The following is an 18,258-nucleotide window of genomic DNA, read 5'->3' as shown; positions in this document are numbered from 1 at the left end:
GTTTTTGTTCTTTTCCTCTGCTTTTAAATTTATTTTGTATTTTTTGTTATTCCATTTTACCTCCACTATTGGCTTATTATTTATACTTATTTTTAAATGTTATTAGTAATCACTCCCAAAATTACCATAAATGTTTTAATTAATTAGTCTACCTTCAAATATTTCAGTGATATAATTGTATACCATACTTTTAGTGTAAGAACTATACAACAATAACTCCCCATTCATCCCTATCATTCTTTCTTGCTGTTGACGTTATGTTTTCTTTTTCTATATGCCATAAACATATAATACATCGCTACTATTTTTGTTTTAGGCCAGTGTTTAGCAAACTGGACAGCAGGGCAAATCCTGAATATTAATTACTTTTACAAATGAAATATTGTAACACAACCCTTCCTCTTTGCTTATGTATTGTCAGTGGTTGCTTTTACACTACCATAGCGGAGTTGAATGGTTGTGACAGAAACTACAGTCAAAGAACCTAAAATATTTACTGTCTGTCTTTCACAGAAGTGTGCCAACCCCTGCATTAGGCAGTTATCTTTTATAGTCACTACAGGAGAGAAAAGATGAAATTAACATCTACTTTCATTTATACCATTTATAGCACTCTCCATTTCTTTTTGTAGACCCAAGTATCTCTCTGTTATGTCATGCATGAAGAGCTTCCTTTAGTATTTCTTGCAGTGCAGGTCTGATGATAATGAAGTTGTCAGTTTTTATTTGTCTGGATAAAAGTCTTTATCTCTCTTAATTTTTATACGTTATTTCTACTTTGTATAAAATTCTGGGTGATGTTTTTCTTGTTTCAGAACTTTCAAGATGTCACTTACATACTAACAAGAAATCCAAAATATTTTCTTATTTTTGTTACTCTATATGTAATTTGCCTTTTTTTTTTTTTGCTTTGCTTGCTTTAAAATTTTCTCTTTATTTTCATTTTTCAGTAGCTTGAATATGATATACATAGAATTTTTTGTTTGTTTGATTTGCTTATTTGTTTATTGGGGTATGTGGGTCTCATTACTGTGGTATTTGCTGAACTTCTTGGATTGGTGTCTTGATACTTAATATTTTTGGAAAATCTTAGGCCATAATCTCTTCAAATACCTATTCTGTCTTTTTCTTTCTTCTGAGATTCAAATAACACATATATTTTGTTTGGTATTGTATTACAGCTTTTGAATGCTCTCATGCATTTTCACCTCTTTTCTTTGTGTTTCAGTTTATGTAATTTCTATTAGCCTCTTTTCAAGTTCACTTATTTCCTTGATGGTATCATATCTACTAATGAGATTGTTAGAGCCATTCTTCATCTCTGTTTTTGTTTTACTATTCCTAGGATTTGCATTTGATCATTTCCAATAGTTTCTGTCTCTGCTCAAATTCTCCATCTGGTCATGCAAGTTATCCACCTTTTCCATCAAAGTCTTTAGTATATTCTAATAGTTCCAACATTTGGGCTGTATATGAATCTGGTTCTCTTGATTGCTTTTTTTCCCTCTTTTTCTGCTGACTATTTTTATTTGTCTTCATCTTCGTCTTTGTGTTCATCTTTGTGTTCATCTTCTTTGTGTGGTGTGTAGGATAGTACAGTATGAAATAAATAGTACTTATGCCTGGAAGGGGCATTTCTCTTTTTCTACTAAGCCTTTAATTTGAGTCAACCTAGTCAGTAACTGACCTGGGTTTGGGTTTTGTTATTGGTATGGCTAACTTCAGTGCATCACCAGTTTAAAATTCCTCTAGCATTTATTTGTACTTAGAGTGGGGTTTGGGTGGCCAGAGACTTTGTTCTCCACTCTTCACTTGAGGCTTTTCCTCATAGCTTTTACCTAACAGAGGTTTATTGTTCATGCTTTTATGCCTCCCCCGGTGGTAGGCTGCTGCTAGTAGTTTGCTAGTGTTTGCTGGACTGGTAGTTGGGATTAGAGACATTCTCTGTTGTACTATTTCAGCCTTGATTTTAGGCAAAATCTGTATTCTTGGGTCTTGGGAATAAAGCTTTCTCAGTGGTCCTGTCCTTCTCTTAGCAGTAGAGGGTCAGAGGATCTCTGATGATCTGATCCCAGGAAACTTCTCTGTGCCTCTCTTAATTACAGTGAGTCTTCACCTGTGCCCTGATGGCAACAGTCTGCAATTTTTGTTCTGTAGGGAGGGGGACCCAAGTGGTGTGTCTTCAGTGACTGCTGGCTCCCCTCTCACAGGTCTGAATCACCAAGGGATGCTTTATCCAGATTCCCAGTTTGTTTCCAATCTTTCTCATGAGCATCTAGTGAGGATAAAGAAAAGTCTGTTAGTGAATGCACACTACTCTTGAGTTTATGGCTTTCAGTATCTCTGTACTTTCATAGTAGCCCTTTCAGTAAGTCATTACATAGTTTGACTGAATTCTTATTACCAGCTTATGTGAGGCCTGACATCTCTTCCTTCTGTGGAGGGAAGCTCTGTTCCATGAAGGCATTTGCCTTTTCATAGATTTCAGGCTAGTTGGATCCTCTGAGACTTCTGCTCTCAGATTAGTTAAGGAAAATTTGTGATTTTATATATTCAGCTTTTTCTTGAGTTTATAGTGGGAATAATAGTCTTTACATTTTTGTATATTTTAAACTGAAGCCGAAAGTTTCTGTGTTACAAATATATTTCCCTAGTATATAATTTGTTACCTCATTTTTTTGGTATCTTTTACTTATAGAATATGTTTTTATTTTAATGTAGTCAAATTTATTGATATTGCCTTTATGGACTGTGCTTCTGAAGTCAGGTTGAGAAATATTTTGCATTCCATAGTTATAAATATGCTTTATTCTTGAATGGGAAAAAATGAGGCCATTGGGGAGAATATCCTCAAGTTTCTGTTCATACTTTTCAAATCATGCCTCATTTGCTCTTAACCCCCCTCCTCTCATTACAGCAGATTATATCATCTAATTTTTTCTTGCCCCATCAATTATCTCCCATTCTTCTTAATCTTCAATTTCTCTTTTGTTGTTCTGGCCATGTCCTTTCAGCATTTATATACGCTCAAGTGTCCCCATTCTTTTTAAGAAAACCCATCACTTTTTCTTTCTCTATTCTTTTATTTTCTCCAGTTTTATTGAGAGATAATTGACATACATCACTGATAAGTTTAAGGTGTACAGCGTGATGGTTTGATTTACATATATTGTGAAATGATTACCACCGTAGACCTAACATCCATCTTCTCATATAGATACAATAAAAATAAAATAAAATAAGAAAAAAAGAAAAGAAACTTTCTCCTTATAATGAGAACTCATAGGATTTACTCTTAACAGCTTTCCTATATATCATACATCAGTTTTAGCTGTAGTCATCATGTTGTACATTACACCCCTAGTACTTACCTATCTTATAACTAGAAGTCTTTACTTCTTGACCACCTTCCTCCAATTTCACGACCCCTACCCTCTGCCTCTGGTAACTGCAAATCTGATCTTTTTTTCTGTGAGTTTGTGTGTGTGTGTGTGTGTATGTGTGTGTTGTCTTGTTTGGATTCCAGATACATGTGAGATCATATAGTATTTGTCTTTCACTGACTTATTTCACTTAGCATAATGCTTTCAAGGTCCATCCATGTTGTCACAAATGGTAGGATTTTCTCATTTTTTTTTTATGGCTGAATAACATTCCATTGTATATATAATTCCTCAATTTCTTTATTTATTTATCTGTCTATGGACACTTATCTTGTTTCCCTGTCTTGACTATGGTAAATAATGCTGCTATGAACATGAAGGTGCAGATATCTTTTTCAGTTAGTGTTTTTATTTTCTTTGGATACATTTCCAAAAGTTGAATTGCTGGATCATATGGTAATTCTATTTTTTTAAAAAAAATTTGAGGATCCTCCATACTGTTTTCCATTGTGGCTATACTAATTTGCATTCCTACCAACAGTTCCCACAAGGGTTCCCTTTTCTCCACATTCATGGCATCATTTGTTATCTCTTGTCTTTTTGATGATGGCCATTATAACAGACATGAGGTGATATCTCATTGTGGTTTTAAATTGCATTTCTCTAATGACTAGTGATGTTGAGCATCTTTTCATTTACCTGTTGGCCTTTTATATATCCTCTTTGGAGAACTGTCTATTCAGATCCTTTGCCCATTTTTTTAATTGGGTTTTTATTGATTTTTTTATGTTAAATTGTGTGGGCTTTTTACATATTTTTGGATATTAACCCCTTATCATATATTTGGTTCACAAATATTTTTTCCTATTCCATAGGTTATCTTTTCACTTTACGGATGGTTTCTTCTGCTGTGCAAGTTTGATGGAGTCCCACTCATTTATTTCTGCTTTTTTGCTTATGCTTTAAGTGTCATATCCAAAATTCCATTACCAAGACCTATGTCAAGCTTTATTCCTATTTATTCTTCTAGGAGTTCCATGGTTTCTTACATTTAAGTCTTTAATCCATTTTAAGTTAATTTTTGTGAGTGGTGTAACATAATGGTTAAGTTTTATTCATTTTTTAAAATATTTATTTGAGAGAGAGAGAGTGGGGGAAGGGGCAGAGGGAGAGAATATCGAAGCAGAATCCTGCTGAGTGTGGAGCCTGGCATGGGGCTTGATCTCACAAGCCGCAAGATTAGGACCTGAGCCAAATCCAAGAATCAGAAGCTTAACTGTCTGAGCCACCCAGGCACCCCAAGTTTCATTCTTGTACATGTGAATATCCAGTTATCCCAGCACCATTTATTGAAAAGACTGTCTTTTCTCCATTGAGTATTCTTGGCTCCCTTGTCAAATATTAGTTGACCATATATGCTTTGGGTTATTTCTGGCCTTTTGATTCTGTTCCATTGGTCTATTGCTCTGTCTTTATGCTAGTACCAATATTTTGATAACCATATTTTTCTAGTATAGCTTGAAATCAGGAAGTGTGATGTCTTCTGCTTTGTTCTTCTTTCTCAGGATTTCTGTGACTATTTGGGGTCTTTTGTTGTTCCATCTATGATTTAGGAGTGCTTTTTCTTTACTTTGGTAAAAAAAAAATGCCATTGGAATCTTGGTAAGGATTGCATTAAATTTATAGATGACTTGTGATAGTATTGATATTTTAGCAATATTAATTCTTCCAGTCCATGAATATGGGGTGTCTTTCCATTTATGTGCGTCTTCTTTAATTTCTTTCATCAGTGTCTTGTGGGTTTCATAGTAGAGAACTTTCACCTCCTTAGTTAAATTTACTCCTAAGTATTTTATTGTTTTTGGTGCTATTTTAAATGGGTTTGATTTCCTTATTTCTTTTTTTAGAAAATTCATTGTTGGGGCACCAGGGTGGCTCAGTCAGTTAAGCATCTGACTCTTGATTTTGGCTCAAATCATGATCTTATGGTCCTGGGATTGAGCCCTGTGTGGGGCTCTGTGCTCAGCATGGAATCTGCTTGTCCCTCTCCCTCTGTTCCTCCCCCAACTCTCTCCCCCTCACAAATAAATAACTAAATATAATCTTTAAAAAAAAATGTTAGTGTATACATTTTTGAATGCTAATTTTGTATCTTGAAATTTTACTGAATTCATTGATTAAATATAACAGTTTTTTTGGTTGAGTTTTTAGGATTTTCTGTTTATAAAATAATGTCATCTGCAAATAGAGAGTTTTACTTCTTCTTTTCCAATTCTGATTCCTTTTATTTCTTTTTCTTGCCTGATTGCTCTAGCTAGGACTTCTAGTACTAGTTGAATAGGAGTCATGAATGTATGCAGCTTTGTCTTGTTCCTGATTTTAGAGGAAAAGTTTTCAACATTTCCCCATTGAGTATGATAACTGTGGGATTGTCATTTTTTGTTTTTATTATGTTGAGATATGTTCTTTCTATGACAAATTTGTTTAAGAGTTTTTATCATGAACAGATGTTAAATTTTGTAAATGCTTTTTCTGCACCTATTAGATGATCATATGATTCTTTTCTTTAATTCTATTAATGTGATCTATCACAGTGATGGATTTGTGTATGTTGAACCATCCTTGCATCCTAAGAGTAAATCTTACTTGGTCGTGGTGTATAACGTGCTGCTGAATTTGGTTTGCTAGTATTTTATTGAAAAATTTTGCATCTATATTCATCATGGAAATTGGCCTGAAGTTTTCTTTTTTAGGAGTGTCTCTTCCTGGTTTTAGTATCAGGATAACACTGGTCTTATAAAATGAGTTTGGGAGTATTCCCTCCTCTTTAATTTTTTAGAAGAGTTTGAGAAGTATAGGAGTGAATTATTCTTTAAATGTTTGGTAAAATTTACCAGTGAAGCCATCTGGTCCTGGACTTTTTTGTTGTTATTGGGAAAGTTTTGATTACTGATTTAATTTTTTTACTGGTAATTGGTCTATTCATATTTTTTGTTCTTATTGATTCAGTCTTGGTAAATTGTATGTTTCTAAGAGTCTTTTTTCATTTCTTCTTGGTTGTCCAGTTTATTGGACAGTTGTTCATTATGATCTCATTCTCTCTCTTTTTTTAAAGATTTTATTTATTTATTTGGGAAAGAGAGAGAGAAAAGCATAGAGGAGGGGCAGAGGGAAAGGAAGAAGCAGACTCCATTGAGCAGGGAGCCCAATGCGGGGCTCAGTCCCAGAACTCTGGGATCATGACCTGAACCAAAGGCTGACGCTTAACTGACTGAGCCACCCAGGTACTCTCATCATGATCTCTTATGGTCCTTTGAATTTCTGTGGAATCAGTTATAGTGTCTCCTTTATCATTTATAATTTTATTGATTTGGGTCCTCTCTCCTTTTTCCTTGGTTAGTCTAGCTAGGAGTTTGTCAATTTGTTTACCTTTTGAAAGAACCAACTCTTAGTTAATCTTAGTTAACCAACTCTTGGCTAACCTTTTCTATTTTTTGCCTGTTATTTATTTCATTTATTTCTGCTCTAATATTTATGATTTCCTTTATTATGATAACTTTGGGCTGTTTGTTCTTCTTTTTCTAGTTCTTTAAAGTGCAGGTTAAGTTGTTTATTTAGGATCTTTCTTGCTTCTTAATATAGGTATTTCTGTGATCTTCTTTCTTAGAACTGCTTTTGCTGCATCTCACAAGTTCTAGTACATTGTGTTTCTGTTTTCATTTGTCTCAAGAAACATTTTTATTTCTCCTTTAATTTCTTCTTTAATCAATTGGCTATTCAGGGTAGTGTTGTTTAATTTCCATGTGTTCCATGTATGAATTTTCCAATTTTCCTCTTGTTTTTTATTTCTAGTTTCATGATGTTGTAGTCTTAGTCTTCTTGAATTTGCTAAGTCTTGTTTTGTGCCCTAACACATGGTCTATCCTAAAAAATGTTCCATGTGATCTTGAGATAAATATATATTTTGCTATTGTTGGGCATAATGTTCTGCATATATCTGCTGGGCCCATTTGGTCTATAGTGTTGTCCAAATACATTTTCTTCTTCATTTATTCTTTGTCTAGATGATCTATCCATTGCTGAGAGTGGAGTATTAAAGTCCCAAACTCTTATTGTATTTTTGTTGATTTTTCCTTTTATCTTTGTTTTTGTTTTTTGTTTTGTTTTGTTTTGTTTTAGCTTTGTTTTTGCTTTATATATTTAGATGCTACAATATTGAGTGTATATTTACAATTGTTGTACTTTCTTGATGTATTAACCCCTTTATCATCAAATAATGACCTCTTTGTCTCTTTTTACCATTTTTGATTTAAAGTCCTTTTTGTCTGATAGAATTATAGCTACCCCTGCTTTATTTTGGTTACCATGTTCTTGAAATGTCTTTTTCCATCCCTTCATTCTCAGTCTGTTTGTCTTTAAGGCTCAGGTGAGTCTCTTGTGGACAGCATATTGATGGATCTTGTTTTTTTAAACCATTCAGCCATTCTATGTCTTTTATTGGAGAATTTAATCCATTTTCATTTAAAGTAATTATTAGTATGTGAGGACTTACTTTTGCCATTTTGTCAATAATTTTCTGGTTGTTTTGTAGATCTGTTGATCCTTATTGTTGTGTTTGTTTGTTTGTTTTATCTTATTGTCTTTTTGAGTTTTGTTTTTTGGTATTTCTATGCTTTGACTTTTTTGTCATACTCTTTTGAGTAATTACTACAGGATTTCTCCTGGAAAATCTTAAAAGATCTTAAACTTACATTTTAAGTTTAAATTTAAAAATATATTTTAGAAAAATCTAAAATATCTTAAACTTATAACACTCTAAACTGATAACAACTTAACTTCAATAGAGTTTGTAAATTAACACTTTTACTTCTCTTCCACCTTGTAGTTTAGACTATTGCTATTACAATTTACACGTTTGTTTGTTTGTTTAATAGTGTTCCTAACAAGAGATCATTGTTGTGATGAACACTGGGTGTTATACACAACTAATGAATCATTGAACACTACATCAAAAACTAATGATGTACTATACAGTGGCTAACTGAACATAAAAAAAAGATCATTGTAGTTATGATTCTTTTAACTGCTTTTTTTAAACTTTCTAATTAGGGTTTTAAGTAAATTATGCACAACTACTGTCAGATTGCAGAATCTATCTATGACTCTATATTTACCATTAGATATCCAGTGAGATTTACACTTTTTATATTTTTATGATTTAATTAGTGTTGTTTTACTTTCTCTTTTTTTAAAGATTTTATTTTATTTTATTTTATTTTTGCGAGAGAGAGAGAGAGAGAGAGAGTGAGCATGCATGCATGATCGGGGAAGGGGGACAGAAGGAGAAACAGACTCCCTGCTGAGCAAGGAGCCCAACATGGGGCTCAGTCCCAGGGTCCTGGGATTATGACCTGAGCCAAAGGCTGACACTTAACTGACTGAACCCCCCAGGCACCCAGTGTTCTTTTACATTCTTTCAAAGAACACCCTTCAGCATTTTTTGTAAGGCAGGTGTGGTAATGAACTCCCTCAGCTTTTGTTTGTCAGCAAATTCTTTTTCCTTATTTTGCTTCCAAAGGATAGCTTCACCAAGTATAGAATTCTTGGTTGACAGTTATTTTCTTTCAATATTTTGAATATGTCATCACATTCTCTCCTGGCCTGAAAAATTTCTGTTGATAAATCTGCTAATAGTCTTATGGTGGTTCCCTTGTATGTAACTTCTCTTTTTTCTCTTGATGCTCTTAAAATTTTTTCATTGTCTTTGACTTTTGACAATTTTAATTAAATTACTATGTCTCAGTGTAGCCCTATTTAAGTTTAACCTCTTTAGAATCTTTTGGGCCTCATGGATCTGGATGTCCATATCTCTCCCCAGGTTCAGGAATTTTTTAGCTATACTATTTTACATATACTTTCTGTCCCTTTTTCTTTCTCTTTTTTTCTGGCATTTTCATAATGTGCATATTGTTTGTTTTTATTCTATTCTATAATTTATGTAGGCTTTCTTCACTCTTTTTCATTATTTTTTTCTTTTTCCTTTTCTAACTGGTAATTTTCAATGTCTTATCCTTTAGGTGAGTGATTTTTTTCTTTTTTTGCATGGTCAAGTCTTCTTTTAAAACTCCCTGTTGAGTTATTCAACTCAGTTATTGTATTTTTCAACTCTAAAATTTCTATTTAATTGCTTTTTAGATGGTAGCTATTTCCTTATCAAACTTCTCATTTTGTTCATTCATTGCTTTTCTAATTTTATTTAGTTGTGTGTCGTATTTTCTTGTAATTCACTAGACTTCTTTAGATGATTATTATGAACTCTTTGTTTGACAGTTCTTAGAGCTCCATTTATTTAGGGTCAGTTATTGGAACTTTATTAATTTCCTTTGGTGATGTCATATTTACCTGATTTTTTGTGTGTGTGATCTTTGTATCCTTATTAATTCTATCTGGTTATTTGAATAATTGGGCTCCTCTTCTAGACATTACAAGTTTTCTGTGGTAGAGACAGCTCTTCAACAGTCAGCTCAGTTCAGGTTTCCGGGTGTCTTCTGGTAATGTCCTTGGGCAGGTGGGGCCTGCTATTATGCTCTATTTTTGGGCAAGCTCTGAAGGGAGTGTGCGGGTTAAGTGCCACTGGCTGAAAACAGTTGGATAGTATTATGGGCTTTGTTCCCTACCCAACTGAAGCTGTAGGATGGGCTCCATGCTTGCCTGGATTCTCTGGTGAGGCTTACTAGATGGTCAGGACTGGGTTTAATATTTGGTAGTGGGTAGAGCTATGAATTGACTTCCCTGACTTGGCAGGGCAGTTAGGATGGGACTCAGGACCTTTATAATTTATTTTGGGGACCTGAATCAAGCCAAAGTGTGCACTGAATTCCCTGGTCCAGTAAGATAACTGGTTGTGCTCTACAGATAGGGGAAGTCACAGGCTGTTCTCTCTGTTCAAGTGCCACTGTATGTAGGACTCTTGAATGAGCTATGCAGCTTCCCACATGCTCTGGTTAGGTTCCTTGGTTGGACAGACTGAAAATTGTATTCAGAGATAAGTGGGGTTACAAATTAGATTCTGTGCCCAGGAGCAGTGGGAGAAGCAGCTCTAAAGCCATAAAGCTTTTTATTTGTTGTCTTAACTCAAGACAACCCCCACCCCAAGTTTCCTGAATAAACATGGCCACTAGGTTTGTTCTGCAAACTGATTGGCTCTGCCTGCCCACCTCTCAGCTGAAGTGCCACAGGGCCACACAGCTTCCTGGGATTGCCAGCCGTTCAGGTTGGATGGAGCTGGAAGACACTCTCTACAGTATATCTCAGCTCCCTTGCCTAGGCAGTAGGGGAGGGGCTGCTCTAGGCTACTCTCCATTTCCCAAACAGGTTCTCTGGTTGAGAGGAATGGGAGCTAACCTCAACCTTGTCTGTGAATTAATCCCCTTGTGTGTGTCTAGCATGGGAACACTTTATACTGGCTTTGCTCTGGGGGTGATCCGCTCTGTCTGCCAGACTCTTAGCTTGAGTACCATAAGTCTGCAAAGCTTCCAGGAATTGTCATCAGAAGACATTCTTGGCTCCCTTGCCGAGGCAGGAGGAGAAGGTGCCACTGCACGGTAGCCTCAATTTCTCAAACAGGCTTTCTGGTTGAGAAGGGCTGGGAACTACTCTCTCTTAATTTAATGACCTTGTTTACTTGAGAAACACCCATTAAGTAGGGTGATGATGTCATTCCCTCAGTTGTTCTTCTCTGCAGCTCTCCTGTCATTGCCAGTGCCTTTACCACCTAACTTCTCTTCTTGCTCCCCTGAATGGTTTTGTGCCTTAAGGTTCAGCCTTCAGTCATCCCTTTTTCTCACTACATGCACTTGCTTTCAGTGAATTCATGTATCTCTTTGACTTCAACTATTAGCCAATGATTTCCAAAAATATACTTTTACAGCCTTAATATCTCTCCTGAAATCTAGGCTCATGTGTTGAACTGTTTTCTTAATATTTTAAGACATTTCAAAAACAAAACGGTTAGAACTAAACTCATCATCCTTGACTAAAATCCCTCCTTCTTTATACTCCAGATAGTTAATGGTCCATAATTTACTGCTTTTTACCTGAAATTCCTGTCTTTCATCATCTCAATTCTAAATTATATCTAATTCCATTACTAAGGCTAGGTAATTACATTTAATAAATAGCCCTTTACCCTATTTAATAATTTTCTTTGGAGTCCAGATTCTCTTCTCTAGTCATCTGTTTCTATTTTGACCTAGATTCTCTTTATTATTTTATTTTCCTAGAATATTAAAATAACCTCCAAACAAGTTAGTTTCCTTATTAAGTTTCTACCTTCTAGTACATTCTCTACTTTGACATCCAGTACACTTTCTAAAAATCAAATATAATCATGTCACTCTCTTACAATAGGTATATTTAATGTGGCTTCTTTCTGCATTAAGAATTAAGTTTAGTCTCTCTAGCTGACTTTTTAAAATATATCTGTGGAAAAAAATAATAAAATAAAATAAATTTGTGGTATGTAAAAATTTAAATCTATTCTTGTGCATGATCTCCAAACCAAAAAATTTCCAAATAGACACAGAAAAGGAACTATTGTACTTAACCATAACCATAGGTAAATGCTGTATTTACCACCTAGAAAACGTAGTGGTTTTCTAGAGTTTTTCTAGTAATAAAACTGATTCTTTCTGAGGAATGTCTTTTGTTAATAGGTGTCAAATATGAAATTTGTCCTCAAATGCAACAAAGGTAGAATGAAAGTGAATAAAATCATAACAGTTGTCCTATGATCCATGTCTTATGTATTTGGCTTCATTCTCTGTGAAATTGAATTTATTTTTCAGTTTTGAATGGGTGAGGTATGCCTATAATGGGACCCTGTTAGTGTTTGTAGGTATCTTCAGTCCTCTCCATCCACCCAAAAATGCACACTCACTCACACAGAGAGTTGACATTTATTTTGTTAATTATTCACCATAGTGTGCTGAGCTGTTGTTTTGCTAGGATTTACCCATATTGCCTTATTTAGGTCTCCTTTTCAATTTTTAAGATAATTGATCAAGATTAGGGGTTGGGTTTTTGGTGAAGAAATATAAGGAAGTTAACAAAGTCCTTGTGTCCAAGTCCCACATGCATGGCAGTCTTTCATAGGTATTATCCCACTAATGCTAATGAATTTGTCATAGAATGTGGTTCCATGAATATGTGTCTGTCTTTATCAGAAGAGACTTCTAAATTTAAATAGTCAAAAAAATAGAAAGCATTATCTTAATTCAAAATATAATTTTCAAATTGATGGATTTGGTCTAATTGATAGCACAATGGCCTTTACCCCAGGCTTTTATTCTTGGTTGTATCCTGAGTAGCCAGTGTGTATTTATCTGCAACTTTATTATAATATTTTCTGAAGATTCAAGATGCTTTCTGGATTTAATTTTTGCTAGATGATCTTGAAAAACCCGAGCAGAATTACAAATGAAGCTGCTTTGTTAAAACAACAAAGACTTAGGCTGTGGATTTGTAAAGTTGCATTATTCCAAACCAAACTTGATTGTCGCTATCTCTTTAAACAACATTGGGCAGACATTTAAAGATTTTTTATACATTTTAATTCAGGTGGTAACTTGACTTAAAACAACACATTCTTGGTCATATATATCAGGCTAAATATCAAAATGAATTTGAAACTATTGAGACTGTCTGCATAGGATATTAAATTCTTGGAGAGGCTTTCTCTCCCCCATGCTGATTTTCATCATTTTACTGTTACTTTCATTTCCCTTTGAGCTTTAACTTTTTAGAATTATTATTCATTCTTTTCACCATATACGCTGATCATTAACCAATTAAAACTTTATCAGGCAGAGAAGCAAGACACTCTATGGATAATGATGAGGTTGGAAACTCTCTTGTACAACTTGTTGGCTCATATTGGAAGAAGAGTGTCATGCCAAATTATCTTTATGTGCTCATGAATAATGTTCTAACAAGGGTGGATGGAGAGATGAGCATAAAGCGTAGTTCTAATGGAAGGAATAATAGTAATATTCACCTTGGCAACACATGCTAATGCCTTGACAAGATGCTATCTGCTCTTGCTGTTAAATTAGATGCATATTAGGTTAGCAGACCCTATTGCTATCTACTATTTTACAGAATGAACTAGAAGAGAAAGAATACACCTTTCAGCATCTACAAGTCCCTCATATGACCATAAAATAATTGCATAGAGCATACCCATTTAACTTAGAGTTTATGGCACATTAATTGGGTGGATTGATCTTGAAAATAAAAGTGAGGCAGGCAGGAAGGAAACTGTAGTTTCTACCTACCTTTAATTCTTTTACTGAACTCAAATAACTGAGATTTTTGCTGTCGCTATTTCCTAAATGCAGAATTTCAGAGTGGGATTTTGGTCTTTATTGTGAAGATACATCTATATTAAACCAGGAATCATTGTCAGTAACATTTAGACACGAAAATTTGGAAGATTAAACAAGTGTGAAGGTTGATCATGGAAATCAAAGAGGAAGGAGCATCAGAAGAAGGCCAGCACTTTCTTCCCACACCCCAGGCAAATGATGCTGGGGACTTCCAGTTCACAAGTAAGTATGTGTTCCCCTCTCTGTAACTCTCTTCTAGAGTTTAGGTTTTATTTTTTAGCATGACTTGCGACTTTTCTTTTCAGAGGATTCCTGTTGGCCATTTATTTAACACTGCCAAACATATGCCAAACCTTTCATTTAATTTACATTATAAAAATAATCTTTAGAAAACAGTATTGGTTGGAAAAGTTTTCTAAGAAATTTGGTTTTTCAAAGCTTACGGCAGTTGTTAATAACTTTAAAATAAAATTTACACTCTTTGAAATGAACAGAAAGCTGCCTAATGATTGTCACTCTCGTTTCTCTTGGAAAGTCTAAAATTTTTAACCATAGTATTGTTAAATGTCAGCAGGAATAAAAAATAAATGGTTACCATGCAAAAAAGTGTTAACTCTGGGGATGCCTGGGTGGCTCAGTCAGTTAAGCATCTGCCTTTGGCTCAGGTCATGATCCTGGGGTCCTGGGATCGAGCCCAGAGCCTCACATTGTGGGGGGGAGTCCCTGCTCAGCGGGGAGTCTGCTTCTCCTTCTGCCTGCCACTCTCCCCTGTTTGTGCATGCTCTCTCTCTCTCTTTCCCTGACAAATAAATAAAATCTTTTTTTTTAAAAAAGTGTTAACCATGTAAATAAAAAATAGGTGGTTTTTATACACAGAGGTGGTTCTAACAATATATTAGTAGTAAATTTAAATCGTATTTGGTAAATGTACCAATAGAAATAAACAAGAAAATTATTTTTGTAATGTTCTTACATTTATTACCAAATGGTTGACTTTTACATAAATTTTAGTTTTGCTTGTTTGGCCACCCATAAGTTATAATAAGTGGCATTTAAGTTCTCATCCACTTTTGTTTAGGAAGACTCCAAGCTGTGTGTGGCCATCAGATATCCACATTACCACATTATAGCACATTATCACTTGCCACAACCTGATCTTGCAACCTGCTAACCCCTATATGTTCCCACCCTTACTTTTGTTCTCAGACCTTCCCTCCACTTCACTCTAAATCATTTAGCCATGTTATTAGATTTCTTAAAAATCAAGAAAAAAGGAATAAAAACATTTCTCAGAACAATGATTTGAGCTATCAATAAGTTGGCAGAATAACTACCACCATAATGTCTTTCATCACCTTATTAGAGATAGCTCTTTAATTAATAATTTACTATTTACAGCAGGCTGGAGTGGTTTGAAAGAAAAGTCTATATAAGAGAGTACTTTTGTGAGGTCATCTTTTTTAAGGTTTTGCCGCTGTCTACGTGCATTTAAGAGAAACTAACAATTGAAAAATACGTTTTAAATTTGTCAAAGCTGCAAAAAACAGTATCTTTTCAGTTTCTTTATAACCATAGAGCTAAGTAGATCAGTCAAAACTTCAGTCACATTTAGTTCTGCTACAAATATTATGAGAACTGACAGCTTATAAATTTGGACAATTAACTGAGTTAATTCTTTCTGCCAAATAATGTATTTATAAATTCTGGGCAGGGTGAAGCATAGTAATATATATTGACATATTTTTGATTATGAGTTAAATATCTTTAATCTGAATTCTTACTCACTATTTATAGGTATTCAGAAGACTCCAAATGAACCACAGTTGGAATTCATCCTTGGTAAGGAATTCCATCTTATTTATACTGATAAATAGAATAATAATCTGTATATATAGTTTACAACCTTACATTGCTTATATCATTATATCACTGCTTATATCATTATATAATTTACAAACTTTTAAGAACATTGTTCTATAAAAAAACTTTCATTCTTTACGGCGTTACTTTGAGGTGAGTGGCAGGACGGATAAAATAGATAAAGAAGATTAAGAGTACACTTATGATGAGCACTGAGAAATGTTATGAAATTATTGGATCATTATATTGTATACCTGAAACTAACACAAAACTGTGTTCATTACACTTCAGTTTAAAAAAAAGCTGAGGGGAAAAAAATCATTCTATGTGATGTCACTTCCCCCAATTTGTAAGTAAAGAATTTGAACTGTAGAGTAGGTCAGTTCACTACCCAACGGTATAGGGTTCAGTGGTAACAGAGTTGTGCTTCTCAACCAGGTCAACTGACTGCAGATCTGGTGCCCAGCACTCTTCCTAATACAGTGACTGGGCTTTGCTGCTAATCATTTCTTGAAATCTATGTGTTTATCTTCTCCTTGAGCTAGAGACTAGGCTCATATAGTTTTTCTTTAGGCCATTTACAAGGTTCCTGCCTCTTTTTTTCAATGTCACACACTCAAAAATCCCCTTTTTCTTCCATCTTGATTTTGTGGACAGATCCTTAGTATTTGAGAATTTAACTATAATTCAAAACTTAGACTTTCTTAAGCAACTTTGAAGATCTGTCACATGTAGAAATTTGTAACTTGGTCCAAGGATGAGTTAAAAATGTGCACTCTGTGGCTGATCCACTGCTTAGCTAGTGAGTGGGACCTGCTTTGTGTCTGAATTTGGTATGACTACAAAATGTCATTAGAGAATTAGCTGCAAAATGGTATTTAAAGAGGGTAAAAATATGGTTCATATGAACCATTTAGAGAGGGTTTTTTTCTTATGGTTCTAAAATGTTTTGAAAGCAATGAGGTTTTATAGAATCATACATACATGTATTCAATTTCCTATATAGAGACCGGATATCTAAATCTTTAAATGTGAATATACATGTTTTATAAAGTTATGGACAAATTGAAATATGTGCATTTACTATCTATAGTAGTTTTTAGTGATTTGAAGTCTCAATTATTCCAAGAATATACATTTTTATTATATAATGAAATAGATTTCAAACTTATATCCTTTGCTCAAAATACTACATTTTGATGTGTAACTTATTGAGATAACAACTATATATAATTTTTTTGTTTTGTTTGTTTCTTCTAATAGATTTTATTTCTAGAGCAGTTTTAGGTTCACAGCACAATTGAACAGAAAGTACAGAGGTTTTCCATATGCCCTCTGGCTCCATAAATGCATAGCTTCCCCTATCAGAGTGGTACATTTGTTACACTTAAAGAACTTATATTGACACATCATTATTATTCTAAGTCCATAGTTTACATTTGGGTTCATTCTTAGTGTTGTACATTCTATGGATTTGGATAATGTATAATGGCATATATCTATCATTAAAGTATCATGCAGAGTATCTTCATTGCCCTAAAAGTCCTGTGTGCTTAGTCTATTCATCCCTCTCTCCCCTAACCCTTGGAAACTACTGATATTTTTTTCACTCTCTCCCTAGTTTTGTCTTTTCCAGAATGTCATATACTTGGAATCATACAGTATGTCACCCTTTCAGATTGGCCTCTTTCACTTAGTAATGTGCATTTAAGTTTCCTCTATGTCTTTTCATGGCTTGATAGCTTATTTCTTTTTAGCACTGAATAATATTCCAGTGGTTGGATGTAGCACAGTCTATTTGTCCACTCATCTACTTAGAGATATCTTGGTTACTTCCAAATTTTGGTAATTATGAATAAAGCTGTTTACAAGTTTTTGTATAGGCATAAGTTTTCAACATCCTTGGGTAAATACCAGGGAGCACATTGTTATATGGTGAGAGTATGCTTAGTTTTGTAAGAAATTCCCAAATTGTCTTGCAAAGTGCCTGTACCACTGTGCATTCCCACCAGCAATGCATGAGAGTTTCTGTTACCCCACATCCTCACCAGCACTTAGTGTTGTCAATGTTCTGGATTTTGGTATAATTCATTTTTTAAAAACATTTTATTTTTGTTACAAATGTAGCTAAAAGGTGTTGTAAGTTAAGGATTCTAGATTTTTTTATTTTCCCTGGTATGAAGAAACAGAAATGTGAAAATTCAAGAAACTTCTGTGGAACACCAAAAAACTATACTTTTTTTTCTAGAGAGTTCTCAGATGGTATCAGATATAGAAAGAACTTGTTTGAGAAAGGGAGCTGAGTAGCAAAAGAAGTCTAGGTACCTCTTGACTCACTGTAACTCTTGCTACTTGAGCCTTTATCTATTCATCTTTCATTTTTAAGGGAAGAAATTTTTTTTTTTTTACTTTTTTACTAGGATTTCAAAGAGTAAAGATTTGTTAGAGTAACTTAGTGTTACTCTAAAACCTTCTTATTTGCATCTTGGAGAACAAGGTGAAATCTGAAGGAGGCAGAGACAATTGGAGGAGAGGCTGTTAGTCAAACATGGAGGCCAGCTTTCAAGAGACAGGGTGCCTAGGCCAAATACATATCTTCTTTTTCAAATGAAGTTATCTGTCTTGTTCAA

General features: G+C 34.3%; 1 protein-coding gene across 7 annotated transcripts in view; it reads left to right on the top strand.

Annotated features, from left to right (window-relative positions):
- INPP4B (inositol polyphosphate-4-phosphatase type II B) overlaps nt 1–18,258 on the top strand; it is a 797,414-nt gene that overhangs the window by 396,220 nt on the left and 382,936 nt on the right. For all 7 annotated transcript variants that reach the window (XM_032412907.1, XM_032412905.1, XM_032412906.1 and 4 more), the window contains 2 exons: nt 13,781–13,990; nt 15,563–15,607. In XM_032412907.1, the coding sequence (XP_032268798.1) occupies nt 13,900–13,990; nt 15,563–15,607 (136 nt within the window). In that variant the 5' untranslated portion in view covers nt 13,781–13,899. The remainder of the gene's footprint in view (nt 1–13,780; nt 13,991–15,562; nt 15,608–18,258) is intronic.

Source organism: Phoca vitulina, unplaced genomic scaffold, assembly GCF_004348235.1.
Source record: "Phoca vitulina isolate PV1807 unplaced genomic scaffold, GSC_HSeal_1.0 scaffold14, whole genome shotgun sequence".
Classification (NCBI taxonomy): Eukaryota; Metazoa; Chordata; class Mammalia; order Carnivora; family Phocidae; genus Phoca; species Phoca vitulina.
The sequence above is the reverse complement of the archived record's forward strand: the minus strand, read 5'-3'. Positions and strand labels throughout refer to the sequence as shown.